Source organism: Trachurus japonicus, chromosome 8 (genome assembly GCF_045865225.1).
Source record: "Trachurus japonicus isolate A0001 chromosome 8, Traja_1.0".
Classification (NCBI taxonomy): domain Eukaryota; kingdom Metazoa; phylum Chordata; class Actinopteri; order Carangiformes; family Carangidae; genus Trachurus; species Trachurus japonicus.
The window spans coordinates 27,169,831-27,193,799 of NC_140914.1; the positions used below are offsets into that span (position 1 = coordinate 27,169,831).

Here is a 23,969-nt window from a genome sequence, read left to right on the forward strand (position 1 = left end):
ATTTCAATGAAATGGAAAAAGAGATTAGAAGCTGAAGAGACTTCAGTGCATTAAAGAATACCATATAACACATGATAATCCACTGAGTAAAACAAACATTACACCAGAGAGTGATTAATTATCAACTCGGTATCTGGTCACTTTATGTTCGGGCAATGTCATAGTTGGTGACAAACCAGTCACAGGTCATCTTAATGGCTATGGAGGACAGAGAAAACACAAAACAAAAACAGGTTACCTTCACTGGGCTGAGGAAGCACAATACAATAGAGATGAGTATAATGAACTCTGACCTTCTTTGAGGGGGGTGAAGGTGAAGTCCGGGAGGTAGCGTCTTAGCTTGGCATCACTGGCCGTCTTCTTCATCTGGCCATCAGATAGGGTGGTGTCAAACTGAGAGGAGGTGTCAAAGACAAAACCACATGATGATAATGGTTACCATGGATAGTTACTATTAGTAATTGCTGAAGAACTAAGATGGTCTTCTTCATCAAATAAAGTATATCAAATAATCTTGATGAACAGTTGACTATTGATCTGAAAGTAAATTCTGTGTATCTCAGGTTCACTGAAGCAACTCAGTCCATTATCGTAATTAAACTGCTCTTTAGGACAGGTGAAGGTGTAGGACCAGTGGGGAATGAAGGACACCTGTATTTTGCCTTGGAAATCCAGAGCCTCTGCGATCAAACCCACGGCCTCTTTGATGGAAACTTCATCCTCCTCCCCCACTGAAATGAAATCAACAATGAGGATTGAATGAATGGACCTATGTTTTGAGGTAATTGCATTGTCTTTGGTGTATCATACAAGATGCTGTACATAAGGGTGATAACAGACCAGCGCTGCACTCACCAGAGACGATGATGGGGTCTATCTCGTCATATTCCCTGAGGACCCAAACAATCAAACGGCCCACGTCCTGAGAATAAACACAAACAACAACAGGAATTGGACAGTGTAGACTTTTCCGTCCACTTGTCCACTCGCACAATACGACAGAGATACTGTACCAGAGAGTAGGTGAACTGTCTTCTGGGAGCTCCAGAGCCACACACATTCAGAGGAGTTCCTTCCTCTGTGAGTGACAAAAGAGAAACCAGATCATTACCGTTTGTTATTCATTGTTTGTCTTGTCAGTGTGTGAGTTAAGATGGATTAGAGTGTGAGATTAGTCACTGTTAGCTTTGTAGGTCTTGTGAATGAGCGCTGACAGCACATGGCCATTTTCTATGTTGAAGTTGTCGTAGGGGCCGAAAACGTTGGTCGGGACGACTGCTGTGTAACAACGTCCGTACTGCTGAAAGTAGGCCCTGTCAACACACAAACATAAGACGTGAAGCTTTTAGAGCTTCACAGCAGTTGTTTCTGTCTTTAGTTCAACAAGACACTATGAACAGGCTGGTCCACTTGTTCAAATGGTCTGAAAAGGGAGCAGCAGATGTTAAATGAGGACAGTGCTGATGCATTTTTATGCGTGATATCACAGGAACAAAGCAGAACACAGCCACACCTTTATGTATGTAAACTTACCTGTTCTGAACATCAATCATCCTTTTAGCCTGTGAATACCCAAAGTTTGATTCATGAGGCGGCCCATTGTGGATCTTAGACAGTGAGGAATGACAAGACAAACACAAGGTTAGACAACACCCTTTGTCCACCCAGTGAGCATTTTTCTCTGAAGCGTTCCCATTTCCATTCCTTTTTTTTTGTGATCAATTTTTTTTAATTAATTTTTATCTATTTCAATCCAGTAGAGCAACAAAGATATAATCAAAAACAAAACAAACACAAACAAACAAACAAACACCTTGAAAAGAAGAAAAATAAAGACAAAAAATAACAGAAACAAAACACAAATTCAATATATACAGACATCTGAATATATAAGACCCACCCCCCCACCCTACACCCCCACCCCCCCGTCCCCCCAGGTCAACCTCCATTTCCATTCCTGTTTAGAAAAGAAAATTCTGAGAATTTGTAAATGTGTTCTAATCAGTGTCGGATACTATTAGTGCACAGCAAGATACTAGGTACTTTACTTTCCCAACTCTTTTTAACACCACAAATCTCCCTTAAATTATGTTTACCTTTGAATGCTACTAAAAAGAGTATTCATATTTAGAATAGCAACATTATGGGCTTTTAAAGAGGCTTACCATGGTCTCATCAATGGGGTATGTAGTTTTGTCAGGGAAGATACAACTGGACAGGCAAGACACAACTTTGGTGACCCCCATCTCATGGGCCGTTTGTAGTACGTTGTCATTGATCTTGAGGTTGTTCCTCTGTGAAGATGTCAGATAGTCACCGACTGGTCATTAAGCTTACAGACAATGTAGACATTTTCAGTAGACCTCACTTCTACAATGATTTTACCATAGACACTACTCACACACAGTTGGCGATATTTGACTTTCGGGTAAAATGTAAAAAGTCCATGCTACAGTGATATTATATCACGACAGTAGGGCTTAAGTAGAAGTGTGGAATGGTAATTTCTTCATTTCAATCAATGTATAAAAACAAAATGTGAACAGCATGATGAATAGGGCTGTTTCAATACAAACTGTCACTGAAGCTGAACATTTAGTGGTGGATTCATGGATCAGACACTTGTGGTTAATCCCCTTGTTAGAGAACAGAAAGTACTGAAACATTAAACAGTTGGACATGTGTACTCAAAGGTTTAGAGAAGGTCAAATTAAGTTCACCTTTAAAGGTTAGTTCATTTCAGGTGTGTCTTGAAATTTCATCCGAAAACTGAATATCGCTAACTTTTTGTGAGTAGTGTATGACAGAAATATCTTACCAAAAAGTGCAAGTTCTCCCTCATGTGTTGATAGAGTCCTCCCACTTTGGCAGCTAGGTGAATGACATGAGTGGGACGAAACTTCTCGAACACAGCCCTGGTCTGCTCAACATCTCTGTTAATATTTTAGATAAAACTGCATTTATTTTTTCTGTGTAATTTATATAACCTTGTTTTCACTTTTAGCACTCCCCTCCCCCTTCCCCTTCAGGCTGCACTTGAAAATAAGAATTTTGTTCTTAATTTGCTCGCCTGGTTAAATAAAGGTTAAATAAAAAATAAATAATTTTCACTTAGGATGGAACCTGGTAATTGCATACAATTGAACAACAATTCTAAAAATGAACCGTTTGGGGGATGACGGAAACACTGCCATCTTTTTCAGTATACTAAGCACAAGGTTACAAGAGTAATGATATTGACTGAGATTCAGAAACTACTTACACAAGATCTGCATCCTTAGAGGAGAGGAAGATCCATTCTTCTCCCTCACGTTTCCCACCCTCCTGTTGCACTACATGTTCAATGGCTTTTCCAACCAACCCTGATCCACCAGTGACCAGGACACGCACCGGCCTTGCTTTGATCTCTGACCCCATCTTTTATTGGTAAGTTGAAAATATAAATTAGAAAAGAATGTATCATATTTCTGACGATAATGTAGAAGTATTGCATCTCTAATGTCTACATGTGCCTTACCTGTGCGTTAGAGGTCTGAGGGAAGAGAGGAGCATCAGTGGACAGTGAAAAGCCTCTTTCTTGTTAGGCCTGTCTTACACCCACATCATCCATTTGCACACTGTGTTGCCTCAGCTTTAACCTATGTCACTTTGGATTGATGGGGGTTTAAGGTATAGAATGGTCATATGTGACTCCACCTACAACGTCTCTGCCTTTTGATGCACAGAGAAAAATGAGCTGCTCCTGTTCAACAGTGTTTAGGTTTTTTGACTGCAGCTTAACAAACTTCAATATTTATGTAAGTGGGGAATCTGTGTAAATGTTAAGATTACAGGTGACACGTGACTATTAAAGCAGAAGCGGAATATTTGTGTTAATATAAGTCTTAAATAGTTATATCTTCCGACAGCAATCACTTACATAGAGTGTTTGGTCCGAAACACGGGTCTGTCAGTCACTCTGTTCTGCTGTAAGCCGAGGAGAAAACGTCTTGTATACTTCCTTGTATCCTACAAGCTTTATCCAATGAGGAGAGAGAACGGCATGAAGGGCTGTGTGTGCAGCCAAGGGATAAAATAAACTCAAATAATAGTGGCTTACAAAACAAATGAAAAAAATCTGACACTGCACAACAGTACAGTGGATAAAAGTCTGGTATTAATGGGCTGGACAGTGTGTCACCTAATAGAAAACATTTAAAAGGAGGGGTGCTCTTGCCCTTCAGCCGGTGAATCGGTGCTCTCAGACAGGACAGGTAATTGAAAGGTGCAATCACGTGGGTCACTTCACAAAGGGACTGAACCCAAATGAAACAACTGGAGCACTCGATAAAATGCAGAAAACTTAATGCAGGTACACAACACCTAACGTTTCGACGCGGTGTGCGTCATCAGAGGTAAGCAGAACTGAGGGTGACACTGCTGGTTAAATAGTCACTACCTGAAGTTCATTCAGTTCAGTGCCTTTGTGAAGTGACCCACGTGATTGCACCTTTCAATAGAAAACATTTGCATATATGAAAATACCTGCAACCTGCACACCAGCATTCACACTAATTATAACAAGGAACAGGGAAGCAGTGAGGAGAAATAAGGTATAAGGAAATAAAGCAGGCAGAGCCAGGGGCGTTTCTAGACACTCTGGAGGCCCCAGGCAAAAGGGACCTTGGAGCCCCCAACCCCCAACCACGGCCAAAAAGATTAACTGTTGATTAATCCAAAAATCCCAAACCACTGATGATTCAATTTTGCATATGCACACTATTCTATGTACACAACCATTGGTGACATCATGTTGTCATGGAGCAGTGTTTGTCAGCAGTCAGCTAGCGCAGCCCCCCGGCCACAGGAGCACCCAAGACACCACGCCCAGGGAGCCGCAGAAGCCAAAGGACGCCACATGGGTCCAGGGACCCGGTACGGCAACGACCCTGAAGAACCAAAGCTGATCCCCAGAAGAATAGGAAAGAGTACTGTAGCATCTAATCCTCTATGAGTTCCTGATCCACCATCCACCATCTCTGACCTGGAAAGAAGAATAAGCCTCTGCTTGAGGAGATGGTTATGGCTCCAGAGAACGAAACAAAGAATGAATGCAGAAGACCTCTGAAACACAGGGGGAGAACTAGAGCCAACTGCCACAGTCAAGGCTGGATACAAGGTGCTGTCCAGTGGAAATACGGTGCAGCGGTTTTGCAGGGCAGTCCCTCTGCAGAGCTTACACTGCTCTCAGGGGGTCATTTGTAACAGCACTCTACATGGCTCTGGATCAAGAGAGCAGAGTTGAGATCTCAGTTGAGATCTGAGGGGGAGTGTCTGAAACACTCAGGAACATCACTGTTGGTGTGACCTAACTTAACTTATTTCTCCCACAAAGAGACAAACTGGTTATTTGTCAGATTCAGAGCTGAAGAGACGTTCAGCATCTTGAACTAAATCAAATGATATAAAGAGTAAGGATTACTTCACAGAGAGCAGCAGGTGAAGTCCACATGAACTAATAGTTGACACATCTTTCCACCTCTTGCCATCAGGGGGAGACAGAGACTAACCAACCAGTTTGTCAAACAGCTGATGACAACATCTACAACATTACACAAGTGATTGATTCACTTGATAAACTTTGTGACTGTGCAGTTATTTTTGCAATAGTCACATGTAATGAATAAAATAGTGAGATATGTTTAAAGACCAACAAAGTATTCCTCATACAGTAGTTTTCACATTACACAAGTTACTTCTGGTTGGTCACAGTTGTCTTACCTGAGCCAAGTTGAAAGATCAACAATGTCAAATGTTTCAGTTTCAGTTTGTCAGAAATGATTCTTGTAGTTGTGGTCCCATGATTAAAGACATTGTCATGAAGTGATAACGTCACCAATGTAAACCTTCAAAACAAGTCCTTCAGGTATGCTCATGTTAACATACCGTACAATCCATAAACAAAACAAAAAAACGGATGAATAGATAAAGAACCACATCTGTGACACACCCAAAACCTGCCTTGTTTGCTGTATCATCGAGCTGTAATTGTGATCATTCTCACAAATTCACTCTCATTAATGTTTGACTTGTAGTGTTCCTGTGACCTATCATCATTTGTAATCCTATAGTCATCCTGCACAATCTTTGTGTTCTCTTCATCAACTCCATGACCTTTGACACTGACATTAGGACACTGACATGGTCATGGTTTTTCCATTTGAGGAACATAGCCAAACTTTAGAAACAAAATGCAACTGTACTGTATCTCCTGAAGCTTAGACTATAATTCCCCTTTTCACTGAACTCAGGGGTTAGGGTGAGGGTCTTCTTTATTATTACACCTGCAAGCCATTCCAAATGCTCTACTCAACTGGTGGACATTTTCAACCTCGGCGCACTCAGTGGTGGACAGTAACAGAGTAAATTTACTTGAGTACTGTACTGAAGTACATATCCAGAGGATTTGTACTTTACTTGAGTATTAGATTTCTTTGGTGGTACTTATTACTCTTACTTGAATACATTTCCAAGACAAATATTTTTACTTTTACTCGACTGAAAAGTACTTTCACGTTTGCTCTTTTTTTTTTCTTTTCTAAAATACTATTGAACACAAGCTGTGTTTGTCAAAGAAGGAAACCCTGACCCCTAAAAGCAGCACAGCAGTGCAGCTGGTTTCAAAGAGTTCATTCTCAGAAACAAGAGTTAAAAGCTCCTTAAATTCATTTAGAAAAAATTATAGTAATTCATTGATGTGAAAAATAAGAAATGTACTCTTACTCTTACTTAAAGTAGATTTAAAAGCATGTACTTTTGGATACTTAAGTACCTTTAGAAGCAAGTACTTTTTTTTTTACTCTTACTCGAGTAACATGTTGACTGAGCTACTTTTACTTGTAACGGAGTAAATTTTGACCGGTAGTATTTGTACTCTTACTCAAGTACTGGGGTTGAGTACTCTGTCCATCTCTGGGTGCACTGGATTCCTGTTAATTTAAAAAATCACTTCAGGAGTTAGCTGCTCACTTTTACAGGGAAATCATTTACAAAAAAGTAAAATTTTTATAGGAGGGCTAATAATTTAATCCTCAGCATATACGTACGCTGATGTCAGTATTTATTGAGTTCTTGGTTTTCACTATGCAGCACAAATTTCCTCTAAGGACAATAAAGGTCTTTTGAGCTTTAAGTAAAGTTTTAAGGCCAATACACACACATTTGATATTCTAGTTCTATTGTGTTCATAGTTTAATTCTTCGTTGTACATAAAGAAATTGATCACACCATAGAGCTTGTTCAAACCTGAAACTTTAAGTTTCTCTTTCTCATAATCACTGGCTGTTACTGTACTTCAGATTTCACAACATGTTCAGATGCAAATATGAGTGTATAGGTACAGGTTCAAGCTTGATGGACCAGTATTTAAATGACTCAGTTATACATGAGGAGAGGATATAAAAGAGCCATCAAGATGCCCAGGAGAGAGCTGCAGCAGAGAGAGCGAGAGGTGATAACATCAGCTGAAAAAAACAACCAACCTTTGAGCAGACCTAAGTTTTATTTTTTATTTAGCGATTGCAAAGTCTTTCAGCCAAGTAGTTCCCTTCTGGTCTGCTGAGAGGACAATGGATCAGCGTCGCATCACCCGTCAGTGCCCAGGTTCACCTGAGGAAGCAAATGGTCCAACCAGAAAACGCCAGAGAGCCGACTCGAAGAGTCCTAGTCACAGTCCCAAAGCCGAAAGCAGACCTAAAAAGAAGATGGCAACAAGCGGTGACCATGAAGGAAACCCTACAGGGAAACAAGTGAGTTACAGTCTTACACAGCAGTAGTAGAGAGTGATTTCATATGTTCAATCAATAAACTGATGACATATTTAAGTGTTTATTACTTAATTGATTCAAGTTTACTTATTCAGTTGATCAAAAGCAAAGAAACAGATTGTGTGTGCTTTTTTAACCAACAATTATAGATTATTAACAATGTAGTTGCATTTACAGTTTTAATTTTGGCACTTTTAGTCTTCTAATGAGAAGACCTATATTGATAATTTAGTCAAATTCCAAATCAGTGTTTTTTAAAGATGTTTTCATTAAAATGGAGGTGATGGAGACATTAATTAATTTAAAAAGAATCTACTGGAGTGGATTAATAGTGATTTGTCTGATGTTGGCACCTCAACAAGGTTTTTTGTGTGTTTTTTGTTGCCTTAGAACAATGGACCTCAGTCACCAATATCTTCTTGAAGTAGCCTATTCTTAAATTCATTCTTAAGTTGTTCTTAAGAAATTTCTTAAGAAAACTACATCACATTCATGAACATGTTCTTAGAAATGTTTGCAACTGTGTTCTTGATGAATGCTATCTCCTCCTAAGTTGATAGGTAAATGCCCAATTGCCCATCAATGCTCGTAAAAAGGCACAACACTGGGTTGCGTACACACAGCAACCAGACACTCTTTGGAAGAAAGAAAGAAAGAAAGAAAGAAAGAAAGAAAGAAAGAAAGAAAGACCGCCGCAACAAAAAACTGCTCAGTAGAGCAGTGAAAATATTGTTTTCAGGGTTAGAGAATACTTAAAAGTTTTGATTATTGTTAAAATGTCAAACACTAGTTTGTCCTGATACTCCAGCAGGAGCCAGAGATTCCCATTACCATTGCGATATCATCTGAACTCCTCTTCATGAAGCAGCAGGGGAGCGGCTCAGTGCATCGTGGACCTGCATTCTCATTTGTCAAGGTCAGAACCAGGAAAAACTGGGACACATAAAGGAACAGTTGAGCAAACACACACAGTTACAAATGTAAAAACATGCACATATGCACGCTTGCACTCGCATGCACACTTCCATTCAGTTATTCAGTCAGTTTGTGTTTTTTAATGTCATGGGTTTTGTTGTGTTCAGGCTCTGCAGGCAGTGAATGCTGAACTCAGAAAGGTCGGCAGTAACGAGCTCTTTGTGGTCAAACTCATCCAAGACAAGTCAGACGAGCAGACAAACACATTCATCCAAGAGCACAGTGAGTAACTGATGCACCAATACAATTTTGTCAGCATTCTTATCATGCATTGATGTGATTGATAAGAAAGCCATTTATCTATGGTAAAAAATATTTGAATGTTTTGTTTATGTATGTGTATAGCAGGTGGGGCTTATTTGTTTGATGACAATGCGGCTAGGGGAAACTTCACCCCCAGGAAGTTACTATTTTACACAGAAAAAATCCCAATGATAGCTACGTCGTTAAGTGTACTACAGTGGTGATCTATGGAGGGACACCATAGGATCAGGTTGATCTCAACTTAGGCCCAACAGCTCTTATTCACTTCCTTTTTGGTGGATTTGCTTCCATTGTTTGTCTGTAATATGAATGCTTTCAAAACTCAAAACCTTCCCTCTGAAAATTAACTGTGTCAGTTCTACAGTGTTCTGCATGAATACATTCACTGAATAGCCTATATGTGAATGTTAAAGTGATGGTAACAGTGAGTGTGGAAAAGGAGGCTTGAGGCATTTTACCTCAAATGAGCCAGAGCTGCATGACACTGTCAAAAACAGAGCAACTTTTCCTGCATTCAAAAAGCCAAGCGACACTGCAAGCAAAGGAATATAACCAATTAAACTAATTACACAAAAATCAAGAACTGACGCAAGCAATGCTCCAAGAAGATGTAGGAAATAAATTGCAGTTACCTTCCTGGATATAGTGCTGTATGGTCCTGCTTCACAAATTCAGCAGAAAGGAGAGTAAACTGTATCTGCAGATGTAAAGATGTACAGCATTAATCAAGGGAAGGGTTCATGTAGAAATTATTAGACCATTAAAATAAAAAATCATAAAACTACCTGTCTCCTCCAATATTATCATTTAATTTCCCACAGCATCTCAAATATACAAAGTCTGTATGATATAATTAATCAACAGTACTGTGATAAACAGTGTGTCTCTCATAATGCATATTTTGCAAATAAAACAGAAACTTCTCATTCATTCTTGTTTTCAGACCTAGAAGACATCATCACTCCTTTGATTGTGAAGGGCAGTGATCTCATTGGTGCATTACAGGAAAACAAAACCCATCTATACCTGTCTACTCCAAATGGGTCAAAGGTTAAAGAAGTGATCAACCAGGGTAAGTGTAAATGGACTGGTAAACAAACGAGGGAAACTAACTGTTATGGTGCCGTCTCTACAATCCACAGCTTGTACACAAACATCAACACAGATAACTTAAAGAAACAAGTTTATTCTGTCCACAGTGTAGGTGTTAATGACCCTGTCTAATGTTTCTGATTCAGGTATAGCAGCTGCTGAGATGCACACACCAGAGAACATGACAGAGGTGTCGGAGACTCAGCTGCGTGTGGTGTTTGATGGTGATGCTGTTCTCTTCTCTAATGAATCAGAGCTTGTTTTCCAAAATCAAGGGCTCCAAGGATACATGGACCATGAGAGAGAGCACGTCAACGAAACAATGAACCAAGTAAATTCATTGTGATTTTCACATTCTTCCATTATGATTATTATATTTGCATAACTGCAAAAAGTGTTAACAGCAAAACTAATATGTATATAAACTGATGAATGGTGATGAAGTGAATGAACCCTAATTTTAAAATAAGAAATTATTACGTTTGATTCCCTTTTTACACTCTTGTCTTCTCCTTTCTTCCACACAGGGACCATTTAAGGAGTTCATGAAGACCATAGTGAGGCTGCAGGGGAAGGTTATGGGAGGACACAACCCCATTCGTACCTTCCTGGTGACATCCCGTGATCCAGGCAATGCAGGGTTCAGAGCCCTGAACACTCTGAAGACCTGGGGTGTGGAGATGAATGAGGCCTTCTTCCTGTCAGGGTCTTCCAAAGGCCCCGTGCTGCAGCTCATCCGCCCTCACATCTTTTTTGACGACCAGCTACGTCATGTACAAGCTGCAGTGAAAGTGGGCGTGGTGGGATGTCATGTGAAATAGCTACTGTTCCTCCAGCTCCTAAACCACAGGGCTGCTTGTGCTGACAGTGTGTTGCTCTACTGCTTGTTTGTGGGTTTCAAATAACATAATTTTTTCTTGCTACTGCTTTTCAATAAAACGATTCATTTGTCAGTCATATCTGGTAACTGACCCTGAAAACAACAACATTTTTCATAAGCAGAAAATACTTGATGATTATGTGACTGTAGGTCTACAGTCATGGTGCTGCATGGTCTGTCTCTTTAATCATTTGATCTACTGTAGTGTTTTGGTCTGTTACTGTTCAGTGTGCAAATACAAGAACAGACTATTGAATATAATGAATAAAATCATGTGTGATCCACTGTGGGCTTATGTCTTTAAGTTTGTCTGATTTAAGATTTATTACTTAATTACTATGTATAGTCTACTATAAATAAGCTCCAAAGGTCTAAGGAAACAGCTAGATTGTTATTCTTTGGGTTCTGAGATTGGGACATGTTAATGATCAATTTTACTTAATAGCAGCTCCAAAATGTACTACATTTTACTGCACTACAACCAGCTTTATATTTTCTGATACTTTTTGCTAAATTTTCCCTATCTCTCAAATTTACTTTTCACAGTGAATACCTTTCCTTTCTGCAGTTGAAACAGTGTTTAAATGGAGAGAGAGAAGTAGAGAGAGAGAGAGAGAGAGAGAGAGAGAGAGAACACACACAGAACTCAATAAATGCTGACATCAGCATATATGTTTCAGAGGGACGGTGCAGTGTAATCTACCTATCCATAATCTCCCCCACAGCTCTCTCTCTCTCTCTCTAGGTTTATTTGTGGAGCAGACCTGAATAATTAGAACAGAGTTAACCTGACAGACTCATATCAATACTGTAATATGCAAATATCAACCAGTGGATAGAATAACATGGGCAGCTGTGATACCTTCTCACTCAGAGAAATCTATGGAGCTTGGAAAGTTTGTTTCCATCATTATTATCTTTGGAGCTAATACTGCATGATGCCTATTGTTCATTTTTCCAACCTCTCTGGGATTCTTATTTGACTTACAAATAGCCTACTTACAAACTTACAAATGAATAAACAATGTCTGAATAAACAAAAGTTTTGGGAACAGTGGATCAAACATCGTAGGATACATGTTTACATTTACATCTCAGTGGGAAGCAGGAATTTTTTCATAATATGTGCTGATTAACATGATGAAATGACATTCAGTGCAATAACGTATAAGTGTATTGTCTGTGTGATCTCCCATCTATGTTTACCTCATGTGTCTCACCTGTGTTTGATTGTCCAACCCATGTCTCATTTCTCACTTGTGTATTTAATTTCAGTGTTTTCCCATTGCCCCTTGTTGGTGTTTGTGCCCGCATTCTGCCCTTCACATACATGCATGTGCCAGTAGGAAGGAGGAAGTATTTCATATTTGCTGATTAAAATGACATTTGGTGGCAAATAAATGGTCATTTTGTATATTTGTTTTACTCTCATCATAGAGTTAATGTTTTTCAGATGAGCTTTTTGAGTTTTTTTTTTTTACTCTGACTACTGTTGTGATGGCTCAGCTGGAGCAGCAGCAGTTTCCTTGCTGCCAAAATAATGTCACTTTCTGCGATGTCTCATAACATCTTATTGTGAACAGCAATTGATGTGTTTTGACTTTCGGATGTTTCCCTTCTCACACAGTGGAACCGTTATGGATCAGCCTCAAAGGGCACATTACACTAGACTACTCCCGAGCTACAGCTGCTGACCATGAAGTCTGTGACAATCAAAGTCTAATTCTTCCAGGATTCAGCTACTTCATTTAACAATATCCAGCCAAAACAACCAAGGAGATTTTTTTTTTTTAGATCCTCACAGGTAATTTTTTTCACTCTCTCATGTTACCCATAATAATTGTTTCTTGGTGGTCATGGTTACCATAATAAACACAGAGACTGTACTGCTCTACCATGTCTACTAGAATAACAGTCATTAAGCACAACTTGGTTTTGTACAGGCAGTTGTGTGGTTAGTGCTTGAAGAACAGCCAGATTTTACGCTCCTGCATTAACATAACTCAGGTCAGAATCAGTCTTTCTTCTGCTTTCTGATCTTCTCTGGGTCTGAATGACACAGCGCTGAATATGGCCTAGAGCCAAAACGCGTACGTTTTTTTTTTTTTACTACTGCTTGACGCAAGTGTTATACACAGAATTGTGAGTGCTGACTTTTTCATTTGACCCATCCAACCACCCTAACCTCCTCCTGACCTGGATATTCACACTCTTTGAACTCAGTCACCGCGTCTCCTTCCTCCTTCTGCCTCTGTCATAATTACTGCAGCCACTAGATGTCCCCTTAACAAAACAAAAGCATGGGTTATAATAAGCTGCTGAACAAACAACCTGCAGGCCTGTTCTTTTTTGCCTTTCCTGTACACCAGACAATCTCAGTCAAGCCAAATGCCAGAGTCCTCCTTGCACCTGAGACACGGGATCTTCAAAGATCCAACAATGTAAGTTTCTGTTCAGTTTGTCAGAAATGATTCTTATAGTTGTGGTCCCATGACTCAAGACATTGTCATAAATTGACACGTCAACACAGTAAACCTGTCAAAACATGTGCTTGAGCTCAGACACATCTGAAATTCTGCCCTTTATAATCTTATAATTAATTATTTCAGTATCAGTTTCAGTTTCAGACACTGAAGATGCAGCAAAGTTGCCATTGCATTTTCAGGATGATCATTAGCTGTGAATCTTTATTTTAAAACAAACTTTAATTAATATTGCATTGCTGCTTGAGATAATGTTCATCTTAATGCACTGTACAATCCTTAAACAAAATAAAAGACGTGAAAATTAAGCACTTAGTCCATTCTTGTAATTGTTCTTACTTGAGTTGTTCTCGTCCTTTAAAGGGATAGTTCAACATTTTGGCAAATTGGCCCATTGCCATAATTGCTATAGTCATAGCAGTAGGTTCGTTACCTTTAATTGTAGGTGTAAGCTATTTTTAGTACAGCGGAGCGCAGCAGCAGGCTGCTCAGAGCTACGCTATGGAGGCTAAGGGAATTTCTTGGTTTCCCTCATTAAACTCATCAAATACAAAATCCCAAAACTCCACAGCGCTTTTGTAGACAAGTTGTGAGCTGCACAACCACCACGCTATGAGATAATGACGGAACGATACGAAACGGAGCCGTTTTCGAGGTAAATTCATACAAAACCGCTGATGTGCGTTGCGTTCAGGGAGGGTTTTTCAGCAAGCAGTCTCCGTATTTACCCTGTATTTACCTCGAAAACGGCTCCGTTTCGTATCGTTCCGTCATTATCTCATAGCGTGGTGGTTGTGCAGGTCACAACTTGTCTACAAAAGCGCTGTGGAGTTTTGGGATGTTGAATTTGATGAGTTTAATGAGGGAAACCAAGAAATTCCCTTAGCCTCCATAGCGTAGCTCTGAGCAGCCAGCTGCTGCGCTCCGCCGTACTGAAAATAGCTTACACCTACAATTAAAGGTAATGAACCTACTGCTATGACTATAGCGATTATGGCAATGGGCCAATTTGCCAAAATGTTGAACTATCCCTTTAAATGAAGCATCTGTCTCCACTCAGTTAGTCTCGATAGATTGATAAACAAGTTTATACAACATACTCTATTTCTGAACAGATAATGTGTAATTTAACTCATGACCATACAGAAGAGAACAGTTGTCCTTAATCAATGAAAAAGGTCTATGGAAGGATTGTAGATGGAATAACATGGGCAGCTGTATGTGATCCCTCAGAGACATTTACCACAGTCACAGAGCTTGTTTCTCTGACATTAAAGCTGGACAGGATAATCTATTGGACTCACTCACATTTCTATGTAGCATCCCAATAGCAATAAATAAATACATTTTCAGAAAATAAATCTGTGACAGTGGCAGGCCTGTATGCTCTCCAATCATTGCATTTGGGCTGCACTGAATTTATATAAAGTATGCATAATGATTCTACAGGCGTGTAACAATAATGCTGCTAACAACTGTTTGATGTTGGCATGGCAACACAGGGAACCCAGCAGACAACACAGTAGGCCTACCAACAGGACCGGATCCTAACAGGAATACATTTCATTAGGATATATTTCCCATCATTCATATATAGCCTATATATATTTTTAATTTGTTAATTTGTTAATCTTTTTCTTAATGTATTTCTTCATTGTGCTGCTGAACCATAAACATTTATTCCACCACAGAGCTTGTTCAAACCTGAAACTTTAAGTTTCTCTTTCTCATCATCACTGGCTCTTCCTTCAGATTTCACAACATGTACAACTATGATATACAACTATGACTGTAGTATACAGGTTTAAACTTGATGGACCAGTATTACAGTGACTCAGGTAAACCCGGAGACGGGACCCAGAGCTACCCAGGAGACAGTAGCCTATAAAAAAGCCACCAAGAGGCCTAATAGAGAGCTGCAGCAGAGAGAGAGCGAGAGCTGATAACATCAGCTGTAAAAACAACCAACCTTTGACCAGACCAAAAAAGAAGATGGCAGCAAGTGGTGACCATGAAGGAAATCCTACAGGGAAACAAGTGAGTTACAGTTTACACAGCAGTATAGTTTTTACCTTTTGAACATACTAAATTACACCCAATTAATACATTGATATGATCTAAATGTACTTGGTTTATTCAAGTTTAAATTTGAACTGAATTATTTAACTTACCAAAAGCAAAGGAACAGACTGTGTATGTTTTTCAACCAATAATTATTGATTTGAGTTTGTGTTTTTTGTATTAAAATTGTTCATTAAAATGGAGGTGATGGAGGCATTCACTAATTCTCCTGGAATAGATTAATGGAGCTACTAATTGTTTGACATTGGCACCGGAACAACGTTTCCCGGTTCTTTATGACCAAAGGACAACACTGTAGCCTACCGCTGTTATCAGTCGACCGTGCACTATGACCATAGTAGTTTTGTGGGTGGAGATGTCACTGATAGTACATCAAAACAACAGCGGTTTTCTCCCAACTATACAGCTGTACCTGTAGTGCCCAGTGGAGAAGTAGAAGTAGTATTGTTCTGAACTAGTCAAATGGTATTTTGAAGTGAAATTCTGGTCTGTCCTTGCAGGAGTCACAGATTCCCATTACCATTGCGATGTCATCTGAACTCCTCTTCATGAAGCAGCAGGGGAGCGACTCAGTGCATCGTGGACCTGCATTCTCATTTGTCAAGGTCAGAACCAGGAAAAACTGAGGGACACATAAAGGAAGAGTTGAGCAAACACACACAGTTACAAACGTACTCGTACATGCACACGTGCACACACTCACATTTCCAATGCAGTTATTCAGTCAATTGCATTTTTTAATGTCATGGGTTTTGTGGTGTTCAGGCTCTGCAGGCAGTGAACGCTGAACTTAGAAAGGTCGGCAGTAACGAGCTCTTTGTGGTCAAACTCATCCAAGACAAGTCAGACGAGCAGACAAACACATTCAGCAAAGAGCACAGTGAGTAACTGGTGCAACTGCTCCTGTCCAGAAATACTGCATCTGCAAATTACTATCTGCTACAAACAGAAGCTTTTTATTCATACTTGTTTTCAGACCTAGAAGACATAATCACTCCTTTGATTGTGAAGGGCAGTGATCTCATCAGTGCATTACAGGAAAACAAAACCCATCTATACCTGTCTACTCCAAATGGGTCAAAGGTTAAAGAAGTGATCAACCAGGGTAAGTGTAAATGGACTGGTAAACACATGAGGGAAACTAACTGTTATGGTGCCGTCTCTACATTCCACAGCTTGTACACAAACATCAACACAGATAACTTAAAGAAACAAGTTTATTCTGTTGACAGGTGTTAATGACCCTGTCTAATGTTTCTGATTCAGGTATAGCAGCTGCTGAGATGCACACACCAAAGAACATGACAGAGGTGTCGGAGACTCAGCTGCGTGTGGCCTTTGATGGTGATGCTGTTCTCTTCTCTAATGAATCAGAGCTTGTTTTCAAAGGACAAGGGCTCCAAGGATACATTGACCATGAGAGAGAGCACGTCAACGAAACAATGAAACAAGTAAATTCATTGTGATTTTCACATTCTTCCATTATTATTATTATTTTGCATAACAACAACAACTTTACCCAATGTCAGTAAACTGACTGAATGGTGATGAGGTGAATGTACTCCAAAATAAGAAATGATTAAGTTTGCTTCTCTTTTTCTTCTCCTGTCTTCTCCTTTCTTCCACACAGGGACCATTTAAGGAGTTCATGAAGACCGTAGTGAGGCTGCAGGGGAAATTTATGGAAAAAAACAACCCCATTCGTACCTACCTGGTGACATCCCGTGATGCAGGCAATGCAGGGTTCAGAGCCCTGAACACTCTGAAGACCTGGGGTGTGGAGATGAATGAGGCCTACTTCCTGTCAGGGCCTTCCAAAGGCCCCGTGCTTCAGCTCATCTGTCCTCACATCTTCTTTGACGACCAGCTACGTCATGTACAAGCTGCAGTGGATGTGGGCGTGGTGGGATGTCATGTGAAATACTGTTCCTACAGCTTCTAAACCACAGGGCTGCTTTTGCTTACATCCAAACTTATTTAAGTGTGTTATTTACTGATTGTTTGTCAGTTTAAAATAACATGTTTTTCTTGCTACTGCTTTTTAAACAAACTTTTAAATATTTAAAATACAAGAACAGACTGAATAAAATTGTGACTGCTGTAATTCACTGTGGACGGTTATGCTTTCATTCCTGCAGTAGAAACAGCGTTTAAAAGGAAAGAGAGAGAGAAATAGATTGATAGAACCTCAACCATCATAGGTAATACAATATAATTGGTCAATAGGAATTCTATAGAATAACATGGGCAGCTGCAGAGCCACTTACCGCAGAGGCATCATTAGGTTTAGGCACAACTTTATTATATGGATAAATATAACTCATGTCAGAATAAGGCCTTCTGCTTTTATGCTTCATCACATTTGTCCTTCTGCTTCTGTCATAATTACTGTATAGCCAGTCAAACCAGATGAGTAGCCTAAATATAAATCGAAATGTTTTATAGTAGAACAGAAGCCTGGGTTCAGAAGTGAGGTTCATTATACTGTAATGCTGAAATTCTAGTCTGCTAGTGAGTGTTTGTCTAAATGATTGGCTTTGGCTTTTATTATCCTGTGTGTGCACAAAGGGTGCTGTCACCTGTGTCTCATTGGACATCCTATTATAAATAAAGGTGGAATGAGTAAATAAATCTAAATTACAGCATCACCACATCTGACATGTGCTAAGAGGAGGAAACGTGGTCAGTTATCTTAAAGTGTCATTTGATGCTCCAGAATAGTTTCCAAGATAAATTATAACTTTTCATCCTCTATAAATAAATTAAGGTAATTTGTGACTTTGGAACAAAGACAGTACAGGCAAGGTTCACATAAAACTGACAGCCTTCAATTCCACCACTAGATGATGCAGTTTCTGGAGGAATTGAGGCAGGATTGTTGCTTCTACCCAAACTATCACATGTCTGCAGGGCCGTTGCATAGGGGAGAAAGGCAATGACAATTCTAGGGGCCCACAGCCCAGTAGGGCCCATAAACCCCGCCCAGGAGACTGATTTTTTGTGTGACTAAATTCCTCTTATACACAGTCAATCAAAAAAGTGGTGATGAAAAGTCAGGGGGTGGGGGCCCACATCAGTATTTTTTTTTCAGGGGGCCCAGAATTCCTAGCAACGGCCCTGCATGTCTGTGTGTCCAGTGGTGGCTTTAGCCCACACAACATCTACAGTATGCCCAACTGAATACCTGCTTTGATACTCTACTCTGTCTTTGTGGAGTAGAAGTAATGTTTATCACATTGTTTATATCATTCCAGCTTCTTTGGAAATATTGTCATAGATTCATTTATATCACTACTATGAACTATTTGCACTTATTTGTCCATGAGGGACACACTGAAGCGTTTTGTTACGGCCATATTTGGTTGGACTGCCGTGCAAGAAATCCAGACAAACCTCCCACATTTTAACAACACAAACAGAAAGATCATATCACCATGTTCAGCAGCCTCCTCCCTCAGGCAATAAAAAAAAAAAAAAAAACAACTTTAGATGTAGGCTACTTGCTGGGCTGTTTTTTTTATTTTATTTATTTTTTTACCCCTTATCATAGCGTCAGTGAGATTACATGTACCGACAGTGAATCACTGGGCTGCTGTGATAAGGAGTGAGTCTTCAAAACAAGCTCTCTACCCCCACAGGTGATGGCAACCCGACTCCAAGCCAGCTCCTTTATTTTTCCTGTTTTACATTATTTGACAACCATTGTTGTGACTTGTAGCTGTAACCTTTAAATTCATATCAGTGAATTTAAAGGTTATAGCTGCAACTTTTTCAACAAAACGATTAATTTTTCAAAAATAATACATCCACAGAATGTCTAGAGGGGTGTAGAATAAAAGTATTTATTTTACTGATTTTTTTTTATAGTATAGAAATAATTGTTTTATAAATTTTGACAGGTCCAAAATATATAAATATTTACATCTGGTTACGTTGGCAATGTCGGTATGAAATGATCTCTGCGCCAACAGCATTAGGCTACGTTGATATCATGTAAGGCGAGATCAGGGGGCCAGATCCTGATAGCTCTGTGGAGAAAATGGCATCGTGCTAATGCTAACCAGTGTTGCCAACTCCTCAGTAAGGCGGCACTCTTTCTATCAATCAATCAGTCAATTTGTTTATTTCGGGCATGTCAATTTAAATCATCATCATCACACTTCATCATCTTCGTTCAAATAATACAATACACATGGCCGAAAGGGAAAGCGGGAGAAGCAAAAGCTTATCTAGTCCCGCCCCCATTACCCACAGAATAAGAATATTTATATTTGTCATACATAGGCTACATATCTTTTTCTCTGAATGCAGCGGAGACAGCTCCGTGACACTACTGTGTAGGCTGACTATCGGTGAGTGCTGCTCGTTGAAAACAGCTGTGATAAGTCACTAGATTTGTCGCTAGTCGCTTTTGACAAAAAAAGTCGCCAAGAGGGTTTGGAAAGTCGCTAGATTTAGCGAGAAAGTCGCCAAGTTGGCAACACTGATGCTAACTAATGGTCAGCAGTACTGTAACGTTTCCGGTGCAGGCGTGATGCTGCGGGTTTGTCAGGTTCATCTGTGTTCAGATGTGTTTCCAGTCCGCTGTCAACTGCTCGTTAAGTACGGTTACCTGGCAACCAGTACAATTGAAGGTTGGAGCGAGAGCGGGCAAGTGTGAGTGCGACACATACTGGCCGGGAGGAATTAAACTTGCAGCTAACACCTTTAAAGACATTTCAACAGTTTTCACTGGAAATATCTTTAACATTTAGTTTCAGTTGGTGCTTCTGGATTATTTTAAACACACATTTGACCAGGGACAGGCACAACACCAAACACACAGTGAACATTTTAGAGGGGGGCCCAACAGTTAACAACTGTTGATTGGATCTGTCAGTCTGACCCATGTCTTTCAGCTAAACCAAAATGAATGTTTCTGATGACAACAGTCAAAGTCAAAAATAATATGCTATAATAATATTAATATTATTAATAATAATAATAATAACAATAATAATGAGTATTTGCTAAACCAGTTTGGCCCCTTCAGATGTCATCTTTATCATGTCATCAGACACCTGTATCATAACAGTGTCATATAAACCTGAGGGTTAGATCATCATATAATCTGTCATATAGATGAACACTTAACCTAAAAAAAGGCAATGACCCAGTCAAACTTTTCCAATGCATTTATTTAGGCTTCTTTTCTTTAAGTGTCATTAAATTGTGTTCCAACTAAGACTTAAAGAAACTGCACACAAGCAAATCTTTCAGCTCTTTGAAGACAAAGATTATTTGAAAGTGGATTGCAACTGTTTCTGCTCCACCCAATGTACCTGTGTTATTTCTCCTATATGAAACCATACAGAGGTTTTTTCAGCGTTTGAAGCTAGCCAGCCATCCCACTGCTGCTCCAGCACCAGTCACAACTGCACCGGTCACCGCTGACAGACCAGCTGCACCTACAGGGGAAACCACACACTGTATTTGAACGTCACTGCATATCATCAAGTTATCAAGCAGATCATCTGACAAATCAAAAATTTAAGGTTGAAAAAGGCTGATTGGGGGCGTTGTATAGCTCGGTGGGTTGAGCAGGCACCCCATAGTCCTCGCTGCAGCGAGCCTGGGTTCGAATCCCCCTGTGTGCCCTTTGCTTCATGTTATTCCCCCTCTCTCTGCCTCCTCATACCCTGTCTATCTCTTCTGTCCTGTCAATAAAGGCGAAAAGCCAAAAAATATACAAAAAGATGACTGAAACAGGGATGATTACTGTCATCTTAGTTAGCATAGGCTACTGTAGCCACCAAAGCTATTGTACCTACTCCTGTTGAATCTTGTATTTACCGTAAGGATACACTGACATCCAGGTCTGTGGTGTTTACCTATTGACTGCAAAACAGCCACTGTACTTCCTGCTGCCACTCCACCTCCACTGGCAACAGCAGTGGCTGACATCATTTTAGCAGCAGCGGAGCCTGCTGCTATTCCGCCTGCGGTGAAGCCTACGGCCCCGAGGACAAGAGGAACGGAGGCCACAGCACCGACTGCACACGCTGTGAACAGACAAGAGAACAGCGGAGATGGATCATGCGTTGACTTGAGCAGATTTATAAACTCAAGCTGAAAACAAAGTAAACACAGGCGTAGGCCAATAGTGTCTTACCTGCTCCCACCACAGCGCCTGTCACTGAAACACAGGAGAAGAATACATCAACATCTGGCTACAGCTGAGGTTACCAAATGTTACTTTTGTTTAGGGGAGACCCCTTTGGGTGCTGCAGCCTCAGTAGAGTAGATTTCGAAGGATGAAAATCATGTCGGGTGGTCATCTGTTCGACTGTCTGCATATCACTGTGTCTAAACTGTCATCAAAACACTGAAACATGCCAGGCTACAAACATTCACTGATTGAAAATATTGTGAAAGGGAGAGTGGTAGGCTTCACTAACCTGGACCCATGCTTTTCTCTGTTTTCTTCACTGCTTTGTTTCTTTCTTATCCGACAGACGAACCTTGAGCTGTGCTGTAAACCGGACTGGACTGAAGGCTGATTTGCTTTGTAATGGTGTCGTTTCTTCAGAAATGAAACCAGTTTAACATTCTGACCAGAAGAGGGCGACAGAGGGGAGAGTTTTATCACTGTCAAACTGTGTTGTGACCAGAGTTGACAGACAACCAAGACTAAGGTTGCTTTCACACCTAACCAAGTGGACTCGAGTTCGCTTGGGGGGCTGAAAGTTGCAACATTGTTGCATTATCACTTGGTTCGGTTCCGCGTTCACACTGCAACTTCTGAACCGCACCAAACTTGCGCCCCAAGCGCACCAAACATTCTGAGCGTCAAAAGTCGACGTCACTCCGCTCGCGACTGACAGACCTGCTGGGTAACAGTAAACATGGAGCAGCATGTGAAGTTGGCTGTTTGGGGGATGTTGTTTCTTTTTTTTATGTACCAATTGCACTTGGCTCAGCAAGCCGTGCTGTACGACCACCATGTAAGGCAGCGAAGCAGAGCGCATTTCGCTCTTACTACTGCACTGAGGACGGAGAAACGGTACCAGAGGAAAAGACGGAGACTGATGAGAGATGTCGAGTTGTTGGCGTTGTTGCTACACAGACGGCGGACAAGATATGTAACCTAACAATAAAATAACCTATGCATTACGTATGTGTTTAGCAGTGGCGGCCTTAGACAGCTGGGGGCCCGTTTCAATATTTCATATGAGGCCCTGCCCTGTTAAACATCAAATGATTTTCCAGCCATGTGCCCATGTGTCGCTGATGCTTTAAACCCTGAGAGGACGCAGTAAACGCACTATCCATGCATCCCAGCTACGCACAACACATTGAGTGTTAAAATCACTATCAGGGCAAGAAACCAGGACTTCGCAGAAAAAATGAGGACTTTCATCAAAAAGCAAAATCATGTACATTTTCAGACAAACTACAGGCTTTAACAATATTCTGAATTTAAATTGGCAACAAAAGTAATGAGAGCAAAGTGCTCCGCGTTATTTCAGCACCACGGACAAGGAAAGGACGAGACATGCGGACAGACAGACGTCTACAGGTGCTGATCCTGTCGGTGCTGCGGTGCTGGAGCAGCAGACAGACAGCTGTCTCCTCCATTAGTAAAATCTGTAAATAAGCTGCCAATAATATCACATTTTAGTTGTGCTCTCGCTGTGTTTTATTTCTCTGTTAAGTTAGGATGTACACATAGATCGCCTGTTTGGAGGCATTTTAACCCGAGGAAAAAAAGAAAAGAGGAGGAAAGTGATTGACAGACGTCAATCATCAGGTTACACAAATGGGCGCACGTCAGGAGGAAAGCAGGAAAAACAAAAGGACATTAGAAACGCTAAGAGAAAAGGAATAATACTGGGAGAAGGAAAACGATGGTCTATTGATAGTTTGCGGGCCGTTTTCAAAGGTAATAGCCTACGTTGTTATTGATATTTCCTGCAGTTATTGTTAATTAGGAGCGATTAGTAGGCTACAGTGTCGCGGTGTGGCATGATACGCATCAGTGGTTGTAGAGCGGATCAGGGGTCGAGTGTGTGACCGCACGGTGGACAGAGCTGTTTGTGTGTGTGGTGGATGTAGGCCTGTGTGTGTGTATGATAACGGTTGAAACATAGGTAAGGCCGCCTATGGTGTTTAGTCCGCTGAGCTTTCACACTGCATACGAACCGAACCAGGGTTCACTTGCAAACGGACCGAGACCCCCGTTTTCAAGCGGACCAGAGTTCGTTTGTTTGATCCGCACCAGAGTTCGTATGAGCTTTCACACCTGCCCAAACGAACCGGACTATCCGAGCAAACGAACTCTGGTCCGTTTAAAGCGGACCAAAGGAGGACAGTGTGAATGCGCCCTAAAGCTCAGTACAGTAACATTCG

At 40.5% G+C, this 23,969-nt stretch overlaps 4 protein-coding genes across 4 annotated transcripts; 2 read left to right on the top strand and 2 right to left on the bottom strand.

The window, feature by feature from the left end:
* Window positions 1–116: 116 nt before the first annotated feature.
* On the bottom strand, window positions 117–3,418 carry LOC146983470 (GDP-L-fucose synthase-like). Its single transcript, XM_085785451.1, has 10 exons — window positions 3,263–3,418; window positions 2,819–2,933; window positions 2,166–2,294; window positions 1,534–1,607; window positions 1,180–1,313; window positions 1,014–1,078; window positions 856–922; window positions 652–731; window positions 294–393; window positions 117–198 (listed from the first exon to the last, which is right to left on the bottom strand). Exons 1-10 carry the CDS (start codon window positions 3,415–3,417, stop codon window positions 143–145), a joined length of 975 nt encoding a protein of 324 aa, XP_085641577.1. The 5' UTR covers window position 3,418; the 3' UTR covers window positions 117–142.
* A 4,314-nt stretch (window positions 3,419–7,732) lies between these two features.
* LOC146983471 (cytosolic 5'-nucleotidase 1A-like) lies at window positions 7,733–11,282 on the top strand. Its single transcript, XM_085785454.1, has 6 exons — window positions 7,733–7,787; window positions 8,617–8,721; window positions 8,888–9,002; window positions 9,988–10,116; window positions 10,283–10,467; window positions 10,664–11,282. The coding sequence occupies exons 1-6, from the start codon at window positions 7,743–7,745 to the stop codon at window positions 10,955–10,957; spliced, it is 873 nt and encodes a 290-aa protein (XP_085641580.1). The 5' UTR covers window positions 7,733–7,742; the 3' UTR covers window positions 10,958–11,282.
* A 4,107-nt stretch (window positions 11,283–15,389) lies between these two features.
* Window positions 15,390–17,685, top strand: LOC146983472 (cytosolic 5'-nucleotidase 1A-like). Its single transcript, XM_085785452.1, has 6 exons — window positions 15,390–15,536; window positions 16,082–16,186; window positions 16,347–16,461; window positions 16,558–16,686; window positions 16,848–17,032; window positions 17,212–17,685. Exons 1-6 carry the CDS (start codon window positions 15,492–15,494, stop codon window positions 17,521–17,523), a joined length of 891 nt encoding a protein of 296 aa, XP_085641578.1. The 5' UTR covers window positions 15,390–15,491; the 3' UTR covers window positions 17,524–17,685.
* A 3,055-nt stretch (window positions 17,686–20,740) lies between these two features.
* On the bottom strand, window positions 20,741–22,171 carry LOC146983473 (interferon alpha-inducible protein 27-like protein 2A). The gene is made up of 4 exons (XM_085785455.1): window positions 22,019–22,171; window positions 21,733–21,756; window positions 21,452–21,622; window positions 20,741–21,028 (listed from the first exon to the last, which is right to left on the bottom strand). Exons 1-4 carry the CDS (start codon window positions 22,026–22,028, stop codon window positions 20,943–20,945), a joined length of 291 nt encoding a protein of 96 aa, XP_085641581.1. The 5' UTR covers window positions 22,029–22,171; the 3' UTR covers window positions 20,741–20,942.
* Between the last annotated feature and the right edge of the window lie 1,798 nt (window positions 22,172–23,969).